The sequence below is a fragment of the Delphinapterus leucas genome, chromosome 4, assembly GCF_059928025.1.
Source record: "Delphinapterus leucas isolate spDelLeu-1000000601 "Yukka" chromosome 4, BTC_Dleu_Yukka2, whole genome shotgun sequence".
NCBI classification, from domain to species: Eukaryota; Metazoa; Chordata; class Mammalia; order Artiodactyla; family Monodontidae; genus Delphinapterus; species Delphinapterus leucas.
The window spans coordinates 54,718,399-54,732,346 of record NC_143132.1 but is presented as its reverse complement, the minus strand read 5'-3'; the positions used below and the strand labels follow the sequence as shown (position 1 = coordinate 54,732,346).

Genomic DNA, 13,948 nt, shown 5'->3' with positions numbered 1-13,948 from the left:
GGCTGTCATTTCTGTAATGAACACATAAGTGATGAATGACCAGTGAAACAACAAATTCCTTTGCAATAATTTATAGCAGAGCTTCCCTGGTGGCCTAGTGGTTAAGAATCTGCCTGCCAATGCAGAGGACATGGGTTCAAGCTCTGATTCGGGAAGATTCCACATGCCGGGGAGCAACTAAGCCCGTGCGCCACAACTACTGAGCCTGTGCTCTAGAGCCCGTGCTCTGCAGCAAGAGAAGCCACCGCAATGAGAAGCCCGTGCACTGCAATGAAGAGTAGCTCCTGTTCACTGCAACTAGAGAAAGCCCATGCGCAGCAACAAAGACCCAACACAGTCAAAAATAAATAAATTTATTAAAAAAATAATTTATACCGAAGTGCTCCCAGCTGCTTGGCATATGAATCTGTGGACTGGAGTAAGTTCAAGTAAACCAGCCACAATCAAGTTAGGATTCACTGAGGGGAAGGGGTCACCTTAGTGCGCTAGACATACATGCCTTGTTTAAAAAAAAAACTCAGGATTATACTAGGTATAGCTTTTATACATGCAAATGTGCTGTCACCATGTTCAAGAAAATGTCTGGTGGCAGTGAAGACTCTCAGTTACATGCCGAAAAACAGAGTTCTGCCCAACCTGGAAGCTATCACTTCCTGATAGGAAAGGATGGCCTGGCTTTCATCACATTTAAGCTCTTGAGCACAGAAAGTATCCTCAGGTTGGCTCAAACCCAAACTGGGGTTTCTGTCCTCAGTCTTTTATTTTGTAAACATGCTTCTTTTATTCCACCGTGATTTTTAAAAATCTCAAATCCTTAACCATCTGAAATTTCAATCTTGCAGTGTAAGTGTGAATTGGAAAAAAAAATGAGAAAGACCAACAGTATGTTTGTTAATGGGCAAAAAACAATGTGAAAAGATAAAGAAATAAGGGAGGAGAAATTAAGACAAGGGTCAAGCTCAGGCATAATTTAAACACTCTAAATTGAACTCAATTAACTTTTTCTCCATGACCCTACTTCGCTTGAAAATTACTATTTTACAGAGCACTCCGACTTCTGAAACTTTTGTAAAAAGTGCTTCATACATTAAGAGTAAATACACACTTAAAATAATGTGTCAAAACAAACCTCTTAAGAAGTTGCAATTAAATTTAGATTTATAATTCAAAGCTTTCATTTGAATATATATAAGTAACTGTGGGAGAGAAACCAGAAAACACTATAGGAATGGGCTGCTTCAGCTGACCTGCATTGTGAGTTAGATGGATTGTAATTTCCTGGATAATTTGTTCTTAGAAGCAAAGGGAAATTCTATTCCTAAATCATCTATACACTAAGCCTACTATAACGTAGTCTGAGTCTCGTTGGAAGAAGGTGACAATTATTTTCATCCCTTTTTATTGTAAAGTTTCTGACAAGACCTATTACATAGACATAAGGGACAGGGCAGAGATAGTGGAGGGGACGATGGAAAAGGGGAAGACTACTTAGAAATACAGACATAAATAAGAAGACCACTGGAAAAACAGAATTGTTAAGCCCAAGCAGGTGCTATGATTTTGAGATATGTAACTATATAAATCATTTTCCTCTAGAAATTACATTTCATAAAAATTCTATACATATAACCTGGAGGAGCTAAAAAAGTACCTAGTATAAGGCAGGGAAAAATTGTAATAAGTGTTGAATAACAAATATAGGAGAAAATAAAATACAGACAAATGGCAAACTGTGGGAGAAAAAATGGGGTTTCCTATGAATACTCGCTCCTTTACTAAAGAACTAATGATCTCACTCACAATGTTTGCTTTGAACGATCCATTATGTAAAGATGCAAAGGGTCTAGACTCCAAGAAAACAATCTCCTCTATCCTCTAAAGATCAGGCAATTACAGCACAGCTGGTATGATAATTTCATTAATAACTTGTAGGATAGTACACTGGCGCTGCTAATGCCAAATTACAATCAGCCACAAATACTATTTCTTTAGTTTGCTAAATAGAGAATATATTATTTAATTTCTGCTTTATTTTAATCACATTTTGCTCCACAAGTCGGAATGCAGAGCAAAATCTAAAGCCTTGACAGACCTCCTACCTATGTAATTATTGATATACTGTATAAGAACCAGGGACTTTGTGGCTTGAGAGGCATAATGGAAGAGTTAAGGTGATATTGTATAAAGTATAATCCAAAACTCCCAAAAGCTATTTCATAGCAAAAGAAATACTGTTAATCTCAGCCGGGAGAGGAAAAACATATAACAGACAATCAAGACCCAAGAGCAGGTCTCGTGAAAATACATTCTAACTTCAGGGTTTTACAGCTTTACAAAGATAAATCTACTGTTACTGTCCCTGAAGGATAATTTGGCCAACTTCAGAGCTCTAAAATGAATGTCTCCAACTGCAAGGAGTGGAGGAAGAGAATACATCCTGTACAGCAATCAGTTAAGTTCCATTTTATTAGCTTGTCAGGTATTTATCAGCAACTTTAAATCCAAGAATTATGGGGCTGATGATACCTGGCATCTTTGGGCTCATGGACTACTTTACCTATTCCTAAATATCTCCAGGGCACAAGGACTGTCATTTCATTTGGCAATCTATTACAGTGCTCAGCTACCTACCTGTCAACAAGCTGCTTTATTTCTTTCCTATGTATCTTGGGAGACCTCAGAACAACCCTATTTTATTTTCCCAGATGAGCAGGCTTGGTGATGCAACGTTTCCTTTTTAGTTCTTTATTCACTAGACTTGTTTTTATTAACCACAGCGGAAAGCCAAGCTAATTCTAAAATCACTTTTACATTCTTCCCTGCCTTTAATCATGAAGGGAGAATATTTTTCAACCTTTCAGATTCATCCTGAGATACAGGTCTCCTCAGTTGTTTCAATTCCAGTGTACAATGGGGGTTTTAGGTCTTGAGGGAAAAAGGTTTAGGTTTCTTCAGACATAATTTTTCCCTAGATATATATACCTTATATACTTCCCCAAATCCATGAAATTATATATCCTCATTAACATTACCTTTGATCATTATCCATGATTGCTAGATTTGGGCAAGATTTATGTAAAAATATATGTCATCATCTGTCCATCTATCCAACTAAAAAACACACACACAAAAGAATTAATCTGATTTGCCATAAAGCAAGCAACAGGTAGCCTCTTTTACAGGGTAATTATGAGAAATCTACCAAATCCTGCTCAGAATTCGATCCTGGAAATAACAAAACCTTGGCCACACTAGTTCTTCATCTCTCCATTCACTACCCTTATAGGAGAGATACCAAAAGAAGTCTTTCACATCTGTATGGAAAACTAGAGGTATATTTGCCCATCAACCTTTAGACCTAAAGTAAAATCAGAAGACGAGTTTCTCACTGGAGCAATACTGTCATTTAGGGTAGGACAATTCTTCATTGTACTTGAATGTCCTGGGTGGGTTTGGATGTTTAGAACCCCAGCCCCTGCACCACAAATGTAATGGTGGTCCCAGGTGTTGAGACCACTGAAAAGGCACCCCCCCCCCCCACTCTTTAAAACCCCTCTAAGCGGCTTCCCTGGTGGCGCAGTGGTTGAGAGTCCACCTGCCGATGCAGGGGACACGGGTTCGTGCCCTGGTCCGGGAAGATCCCACATGCCGCGGAGCAGCTGGGCCCGTGAGCCATGGCCTCTGAGCCTGCGCGTCCGGAGCCTCTGCTCCGCAACGGGAGAGGCCACAACAGTGAGAGGCCCACGTACCACAAAAATAAATAAATAAATAAAACCCCTCTAGGAACTACAGTGTTGACCCTAATGAGTGCTGAGATCCACCCAAGTCACACTGATAATTTAAAAAGCTTCCTTGATATACACAGAGGAGAATCTGATATTCTTGAAAACACAGCATTTTTCTAAATTTAACAAAACCAATAAAAATTATATTGCCGGAGTATTACAGGGAGTTTTATTTTCATTTGATTCACACTGCCAGTGAAGAATAGAGACTCCCTATTAGGTGAATGGAAGGATTTCACTACCCCAGAGTCCAACCTGTTGCAGACAGACAGGGAACAGAAGAATTAGGCTCAGCCAGCAGTTTCTGCTCAAGAGAAGCTCAACATTCCCAATCTGAATTCTGGAGAGCAGGAGGTCGAAGACCATGTATAACACTTTCAAAAGAGCTACACACTTACGGGCAAATGTATAGGCTGAGATGCCAAAGGACAAAGGCTGAAGAGACTTAGGAAGGAAAGAAGAGAGAGAGAAGCAAGGCAGGAACCAAGATAATCTTGGAAAGCAACCTGAAATTCCAACTCGCTGCTTCAACTGTAAACCCAGTTACATTATCTAAAGGGAGCTGCAGACGCTGAGAAGAGGCTTCAGTTAGATTCTGACCACACTGCAGGAAAGTACAGCACACATCTAACCTTTGCTGGTTTTAGTCGGTTCTGAGGACATATTTCCAGTCTTCTTCTTTTTTCTTGGGACAGGTACACATTTCCGGTCAAATGTAACAGGACTATACTGAGGGAGGCTGTTGAATTTCTTTTCAAATTCTTCATCCAGCTTTGCTGAGCTAATAAAAGAGGGGAGGGGATAGAATCAATCAGCACATGATGTAAATATTTAAACAGAAAATGATCTAAGGTATATTTAAAGATATTCCATTTGAAAATGGGGTCCCTAAGAATTAGAGCATTATTAATAAATTCTGTGCAAGGACAAAAAACATCTTTTCAGAAATGCTTGAGATTTATCAACACAATTTTCTTCATAAACTCATACAACAGGTTATTACCTTAGAAAAGTAGAAACATTATATAAAAATAGCAGAATACTTTTTAAAGTGGAGAATTTGCTGTTCTTTCCATTGGCGTGGGAATTTTTCATTAAGTTCAATACAAAGCATATTCCATCCAGACAAGTTTCTCATTCTAAAGATTCTCGTGTGTGTGTGTGTGTGTGTGTGTGTGTGTGCGTGTGCGTGTGTGTGTGTGTGTATGCAAGCTTACTGACAGTATGGTATATTGGTAATTTTGTAAGCTTAATTTAAAAAAATTATTGACTAGTACGTGATTAAAATATACACACACAAAGAAAATGCAAACAAATATTCTGAATATTAGAAAAAATTTCTGGGCAGTTGACCAGGATGAGGACAAGACACTCAATGAAAAAAGTAAAGCCAATTTTCAAAGAACACAACTGGCAGAGAGGCAACATTGCCTTAACGCAAACCACAAATGACTTCATAAATGCCACCAGCAAGCCACCAGCAAAGTTGGGAAATCCTTGGGTTGCTTTTGACTGTCTCTAAGTCCCCCTCACAGCAATGGCAGTATGCCTGCTGGATCCTAGGCTAGCTGCTGGCTTTCATTTATAGTGAGACTTATTAGCTAAGATGCAACCCAAACAGATGGGAGATGCTGCAGAACTGCTGTGCTTGGTAGATGGAAAATGGAAAGCGTACTGAGAAGAGAGCAGCTTTGAGTACCAACTTACAAGAAGCTAACGTGTTAGGCTGCTACCTGAGGGATGTCCTTGAGGTGTGTCCACTTAAGACTATTCTCAGTTTTGGAGAAATGTACAGGAATTGGGAGCAGAGATAAGACAGTCAGATGACCATCAGAATGGCCAACTGAAAAAGGCTACTACTAAGTTCTAACAAAGCAGTGAAGGGTGGTGGGTGGGAGTGATGTTCCTCCCTTAATAAAACTGTCTTTTCTCATTTCAGTTAATAAATATTTATACTAATGGAAAATCAGATACTATCTGATACTATTCAGATGCTGTCAGAAAGCTATCTATAAGTCGTAAATTTTTCAGATACTCTGGATAACCAAAAGAAAAATACGAAAATGCAAGCTGTAACTCCTTAGGTCCCTTCTTTTTTCAACTAGAATAATTACCTATGTTTTTCGTGGAGAAGTCTATAAAAGTAGAACTGCCAATACTGAGTGAATTTTCCTTGGCTATAGTTAACTAAACAGGGAGCACACTTTCTGCAATAAAAAGGTTTAAAATGCTCATTTAGAAATCTCAGAGAAGACTGACAGGATCTGGCATTTTTCACTGCTCATGAACTATGTTGGCATGTTCCAAACAAAGCAAACCCAGATAGCCTGATTCTGATAGGCCAATTTGTATAGAAGGCAGAAGAGGAAAGATCAGAGTTTTATCACCGATTTAGCCTGCAGAAAACCACACTCCCAGTTAAATACATGTGGCTTCCTTAGAAATGATTAAAACAAAAAAAAAACCACCCCACATCCCAATCTCTTTTCAGGAACAAATTTTCAAAAGATTGTTTCACTTTTCTTCTTCCTCAAAGAAGACTGGTAAAAATCTCTCTCTCATAGCTTCAGCAGTTTTGAATGGAAGCACCAGAGAACTTTCTGCTGGGGAGCCTTCATGCCTGCTTAACTCCCCTGGCCTTCATATTGTTTGCAACAAGACCTGCTTCCTTCTCAGTTGGCAGACCCACAGGGCACTGGTAGTTCCAGGAGATATAGAGCACTGGTCCTGATGCTCAATTGTCACTTTTTAAGAAAATCATGCAAATACTTTTGTATTTGACAATGACAAATGTGAGTATTTTCATGTCATTCTTTAAGCATAATGTCAGCAAAACTAATTTGAACTACTTTGGACTTTTAAAAACATTAGAAACAAAATATATAAAATTATAAATATATCATCTCAATATATATAAGATTGAGGAATCATCATCACAAGAAATAATTTCCACCCTCCCACTGTATGATGAGGGCCTTAAGATTAACCAGACCTTAAAGCACTGTAACGTCCAGTTGAAAAAGTACACTATCCCACAAAAAGAAATGCAAATATTTATGGATAAACCAAGTATAATACTCCCAAATGCATAAAATTTGCATGCCTCTAACATACTCATGAAAAAATATGGAAAATATATTAAAATGTACTTATTTCTAGTCAATGTATTCTTTTCAAAGTGGGCTAATGAGAAATCTCAAAGGAATTTTAAAGCAGTACAACTGAATATACAGATGATTTCTTCGCCAATATAAAGTACTGAATCTCCTAACAAAATGCTTTCTGTTAAGATTGGTATTAGAAGTCTGTTTTATATAATAAAAAATGAAATAATTCTTTTTTTTTTTAGAGTTTTATTAATTAATTAATTTATTTTTGCTGTGTTGGGTCTTCGTTTCTGTGCAAGGGCGATCTCTTATTGTGGTAAGCGGGGGCCACTCTTCATCGCGGTGCGCAGGCCTCTCACTATCGTGGCTTCTCTTGTTGCAGAGCACAGGCTCCAGAAGTGCAGGCTCAGTAGTTGTGGCTCACGGGCCTAGCTGCTCCGCGGCATGTGGGATCATCCCAGACCAGGGCTTGAACCCATGTCCCCTGCATTAGCAGGGAGATTCTCAACCACTGCACCACCAGGGAAGCCCTTTTTTAAAATTTTATTTTATTTATTTATTTTTTGTGTGGTACGCGGGCCTCTCACTGTTGTGGCCTCTCCCGTTGCGGAGCACAGGCTCTGGACGTGCAGGCTCAGTGGCCATGGCTCACGGGCCCAGCCACTCCGCGGCATGTGGGAATCTTCCCAAACCAGGGCACGAACCCATGTCCCCTGCATTGGCAGGTGGACTCTCAACCACTGTGCCACCAGGGGAGCCCATAAAAAATGAAATAATTCTTAATGATTTTATCTTGATGTATGCTCTTTCTTGATACTGCATTTTAATACATAATTAATTGCTGAATATTCTCTGTATCAAGAGAATACTTAATCTAATATTTTAATCTCAGAGCATTAGAACATGGTTTACACAAAACAAAGTCAGAGGTAGAAACATAATTTTATCTACATTTTCAGCTGTCATTATTTTATAAACATGTGCATAACCTTCAGAAATATTAAATGAAGTACATACAGTATGTAAAATTAGCAAAGTATAAACATACTTATATAATATCCATCATAAATTTCAGATGAGAAATGCATCCTGGAGATGTATTGTAAATGTAAAAACATATATAATGTAACGTCACTAATACAAGATGGACCTCCATTCAAACTCAGGCCCAAGTCTAAAATCTACACATTTTGTACTATACTTAAAACATGAATGACACTATCACTCACACAACCATGCTAACAGCAGGAATCATGCGATACACTTGATTTGTATTCCTTCATGTGCTTACTAAGATGGCAGGAGGTGCTGACTGGATACTCAAAGAACAAGCAGTTAGTGATCTGTTTACCTTGAAAATACCACCACATTTGGGGTCTGTGCTGTGTGTCTGACTGTGCTCACAGACACTTACCCAAGGAGAGAGTCTTCCTTTGGCTTTGTCTTCTTGAACTTCTTGCTTCCACTGGTCCCACTCTGGTTAAATGTCCAGCTTTCTTCATTCCAACACCCTTCGTGATCAGAGGAGTTTCCTTTTCCTGAGCTTCGTTTCCCTAAGGAAATTCAAAAGAAAGAGTGTGCTTGGTATATTGGGATGGAAGGGAAATCATCTTAGTTGCTTCACAAGTGATCTCTTGACCCCTTAGGTATCATTTGCATGATGCCATTTGTAACTATTTCAGATTCTTCAGAGTGATTCCTGATGGACGACCTTTAATAACAGAACATGCAAAGAAGTAACTTACAGACTCTGAGATCCACAATCTCATCATAACAGGTGCTACATGACTCATGAGACAGACTAACTATCAATACTACTAATTTTTCCATTAGATAATCAACCTGAGGTGTGGGAGCCCTTTTCTGGTATGCACTATTAATTCTAATTTCCCCAAGACTTACTGGAATGACATCCCTGGAGAACTATGTATTCTCAAGGATCTTCATTCAGGACTTGTTAGACCTATTTTCACACATCTCTATAGTTGGAATTTAGCTTGGCAACAGGTAGTCCCCTAGCCAGATACTATATTTTAAAATAGATGAATTTATATGAAACACTCTATGGAATAAAGGTATATATATTAACTGGTTTCTGGATACTGTTATGTTTTAAAGAGCTCTTCACTTCAACTACAGTTTTGATTACCTAGTGGGGAGGGCCAGATAAGTTATTTGCTTCTAGAGTCTACAGGTCAAGATTCTGCCAAACATATCTGCTTGTTTCAGAAAATTATTTCCATCAATTTTAAAAACCAGACTTAAGAGCTCTACACATGCAATACTGATCCTTTAAAACAAAAAGCCAGCCAACACCAGTAAAAAAAAGGTTGGAGTAACTTTGAACACTTATATTCTGAGAACCATGTACAAAGTGAATAGAAACTCCCCTTAATGCTGCTAAAAACATATAGGTAAAATGACAAATGTATATAAACTGTAAAGAATTGTACAAATGTAAAATATTATTTTGATACTATACTGTTCTTTACTGTGGTTCTTTTCAATACGTTTAAAGGAGAAATTCTGCTAGGTTTCCATGTTCTTTTCAGATTTAGAGAAGTCACTTACCTCTGTCAACATTAGCTCGCAGAGAGGTGAGCATACCCTCAGACACCAGGGTTTTATAAAGAGCACCTTTGCAAGACCTCTCGGATTTCCGGGAGCCACAAGTCTCTATTTTTCTGTGACAGTCACTGTCCTCAGGCTTGGCCTGTCCCGATAGGCTGGGTGGTAATGCATCCTCCGTAGGGGTCAATGGTTCTGCTTTTATACCCTCTGGCACCTCACCAGAAATGTTCTTGCTGGCAGAAATACTGATAAAATCTTGAGGTCTTGACTCTTTGGTGGTGTCTGAGGATTTCTCCTTTGACATTTTCTTCTCTCTTGATTTCACTTTCTTCTTTGGTGGCTTGGCATCCAAAATGCTTCCCTTGCCACTTGAGGACGTGCGGACCTTCTTGCGAGGGGTTTCTCCAAGCTTCTCGATGCCCCAGTCTCCCTTTGCAACAGCTTCAATGGTGTACATGACACTCTCGATATCAGATTCCGAGGACTGCCTCTTTTTGCAAGTCTTCTTGGGTGTGGATTTATCATTTCCATGTCGATCCATTTTGTTTTTCTTCTTTTTCTTTTTTAGCTTTTCTGGTTTGCTTAATGCTGTGGGATCCTCAATGATCATAATTCCATGAGGATGGCACATGTGATCCTTTCTACTGGGAACATCGCTTATTATGATCTTGCTACTGGCAGAGTAAGAAAAATCAGGGAAGTGACTACACTTTTGATCTTCCTCTAATTCTTCCTTTTTAATTTCTTTGGGAGCTTCCATTTTTATACCCATTATATCATCCATTCGCAGCTCCTCAAAATTTCTTAATTCCTTAGAATCTCCTACATTTTCCTTAGCTGATTTTTCAAATTCTGCTTCTTTCTGTAACCTGGCTTCATCTATTTTCTCCATTTTTATTTCTCTTTCTTCCTTGCCCTTCTCCAATTCTTTAATTCTTCCGCCATCTGATTCTTTTGCTTTTATTAGCTTTGATTCTTCCATTTTTACCCCCTCTGATGCCAGGCACATCTAAACAGTTAAACATGAGAGAACAAACAAAATACATTATTCTATACTTGAAACTAGCTTAAACTTTTAAATTACATCCTCTTAAAAAATAATCAAAACAAACTTCAAACTTTACAAGTCCACTTCTGCCAAAGTAACTTAAATTATTCAAATTAATAAAAGGCTTTGTAATATATTCATTCAACTCTAGAGGAGTATATACTCAAATTCTCACTTTCCAGCTTCTCATGAAGGTTTCCTCTGAAAACAAGATTTGGGAAAAGAAGGATGGGATCTAGAATTGAAAGACCTGAGTTTGAGTCTTAATTTTGCTACTTGCTAACTCTGCACCTAGGATGAGTCATTTCAGTCCTCATTCCTCTGTTGTCTTTGTAAAATAAAACTGATAATAGTTGTCTCAGAGGATCCTGTGAGGTCTAAGTGAGATGATGCACATATGGCAGTACTTGGTAAATCATCCCTAAACTCTATTCAGATATTTACCTTTTCTTTTTTCTTGGGGAAATGAGAGAAATAGCAACAATTTCTATCTACCTGCTTAAAATTAGAAATGATAAGATGATTCACTAAAGAACTACAGAAGGTTTTGGTTAATGAACAAAACATTATAGGTCCACAAATGCTAAAAGATAACCTGAAAGATCACAAAAGCTCTGAAAAATAAGTGGGAGGTGGTTGTTTTTTTTTAAAACCCATTTGATGGCAAACTTGATCTGATCCAAACTTACCTGGCTGCAAATTCTGACCAGAACTATTATCTGACTTAATGTGACTATTCATGTTTTTGCTATTAAATCTCCATGAATTTGAATATATATTAGGGGAATTAATGGCATACTGTAAGATACACACACTGCATCATTTTCCCTAAAATCTGAAAAATTTGAGCCCCAAAACACATCTGTGAGCAATTCAGTTAAATTTTTAAACTCCCCAAATTTCACATATAGGACATTAAAGGAGAAACTCGCCATCTTCCTCTCCAGCAACTATGTACCTTGAAACTGCAATCTAAAAGCTATTTTCTAAAAGAGGAAATTACAGCTCATTGTAAAATTCATTTTCAGTACCTGGCTTTTCATTCATAAACACTCCCCGTAAGGCTCCCCGGTGCTAGGCTCAGTGGGGGACACTAAAGGTGCAAAGATCAATAAGGTCTGTCCCATGATTCCTGACAGCTTCCACCCCAGCCCCCCAGCCCCTCGGAGGGATTCATCACGAGTCACTACAAGGCTGATGAAGCCAACGGCAGCAGAGGAATTCTTAACCATTACTCATTTTATCTACTCTGCACTGTCAATTTAGAGGAAAAAAGACTATTAGGGCTTGCTGAACCCCCCAAATCAAGTACATGAGTAGGAAACTGATCTGTTTTAAAAGAAAAATCACCATTTTATGGAATGGCAAGTTGTCAGAGATTGTTAACAGCTATAAAATTCATTTTTAAATGGATAATACATTGAATTAAACATCAGATACTATTTTACCTCATTTTTTCCCTTAGTACTTTCAGTATATCTCAAATCCTTCCGTGAGAATTATGTTATGATTAGTAAGTCTCGCAAGAAGCTGGAGAAGGGGCAGGAGGAGGCAGACAGTGCAAGGTTTTTTTTAAAAAATGAACATGACAAGAGTACCCAGCCCTTCAGGATCACTCACAGGGAAGATGTGTAATATCATGAATTCACAACAGAGCTGCCTTTGTCAGGAAATCATGTAAGTTAACTTTTAGACCTCAGCAAGTAGTTATGAAGACTGAGAACTTCCCTTTATTAAACCTAACCAGAAAAAAGATCAAAGCAAAACGTTAAATTAATTCTGAAACACTGGGATACATATCATCTTCCCTGCATGCTTTATTCTCAGGGGAGATTTGCTGTTTTTGTATCAATTTTGGAATAATTTTTATTTTCCTTTCTCAATTATCCTAGTCCTTCATGAATCTAACTATCCCATGTGGGGAGAAAGACTATGCTAGAAGAAGGCTAGAAAGGCATCCTCAAGGTGAATTTTATAGTTTTCAATCACTATCACTCTGGTGGCCTTTAATAAGTCACTTTAGGGACCTTTGCCACACAAGCACTGATTTTGCCAACGGTTTGCATTTGCACAGGTTCATCTTAGCAAACCCAATAACACTTTGCAAACTCTATTTTCAGCTTCAATGTATTTCAAAACAATTCTCCTCATCACCCCTGATAGGATTCTACAGCTAGGAATGAAATGGAACAAATGCAGACATTCTCTCTGGGGACATATTCTGGGAAACAGCATAATATTTCTTGGGAAGGTAATTACCCCGAACACTAGTCATGCTTTACTTCCTTGTTTCAGGCTCTTAAAGTTTTTTCATAAATAGAGCATGTTAATTCTAAATTATAAGAAAAACAATTACATGGCTGGAAGTTAAACTATAAAAATAAAACTAATAACTACAAATCACAATTCTCACTAACCAAACCCCAATAAACACAATAAATAACCAAATAAAAATAAAATAATAAAATAAAAAATAAAAATAAATAACACAATAAACCAAATAAACACAAATCAAACTCTCAGAGTTGGGTGTCACTCTAGACTTACCTAATTATCTTATCTAATGTTATCTAATTTAACATTCTTCCTAATGTAGCAATTCATTTTATTATAAAATTCCTGAGAGTTATACAACTTTTTGCACAAAGACAGTGACCATATTAGAGGGCAATGCTGTTTGAAAATTTTAAAATATTGAGCAAAAATCTATAAATCCTATCAGTCCTGGTTGTTCCCTGAAGCCACTTAATCTACTCCTTCTCTCATGTGACAGACTTTTAAATCCTAGAAGATAGACTTTATGTTCCCGCGAGTCTCTTCCCCTGGAATAACTGCTCATTATATGTAAAGGCTTCCCAACCTTTCAAAAGTTGGGTCCCTCTTATCCAGATGCAGTATGGTTGTCCTGAAGTGAGAATGGACTTTATTGAAATAAGCTGGGTTTCTGTGCAAGCACCATACTTGCTTGCCTAAGGCCACACAGTGAGCTAGGCAGGTAGCTTATACCTGAACCCATATGAGGATATAAAGGCTGAGAAATCGTAACAGTACGTCATCCTCCGCTGAGTTGTTGCCAGGCAAAAGTAAACAAATGTGTGCAAATAAAACTCATAAATGACATAAAGCTTGTAAGCGCTGGAAAACAATGATGTTTCGATTTAGCAGTATTTTAGATTAAGTTCCTAGCCTTCCTGTAATACTCTAGATGAAAAGTGGAGCTATTTGTCAGTTGATAAGGACACTAATCTTCTAATGAGAACCAAAGATGAACTTGCCCCACTGTTTTTATTTTTAATTCATTTTTACTGGAGTATAGTTGCTTTACAATGTTGGGTTAGTTTCTGCTGTACAGCAAAGTGAATCAGCTATACATATACATATATCCCCTCTTTTTTGGATTCCTTCCCATTTAAGTCACCCCAGAGCATTGGGTAGAG

At 38.0% G+C, this 13,948-nt stretch overlaps 1 protein-coding gene across 10 annotated transcripts in view; it reads right to left on the bottom strand.

Moving 5' to 3' along the window:
* BBX (BBX high mobility group box domain containing) overlaps positions 1-13,948 on the bottom strand; it is a 282,463-nt gene that overhangs the window by 26,770 nt on the left and 241,745 nt on the right. For all 10 annotated transcript variants that reach the window (XM_089910519.1, XM_089910520.1, XM_022595745.3 and 7 more), the window contains 3 exons: positions 9,464-10,472; positions 8,307-8,445; positions 4,418-4,566 (listed from right to left, as the gene is read on the bottom strand). In XM_089910519.1, coding sequence (XP_089766645.1) covers positions 4,418-4,566; positions 8,307-8,445; positions 9,464-10,472 — 1,297 coding nt within the window. The remainder of the gene's footprint in view (positions 1-4,417; positions 4,567-8,306; positions 8,446-9,463; positions 10,473-13,948) is intronic.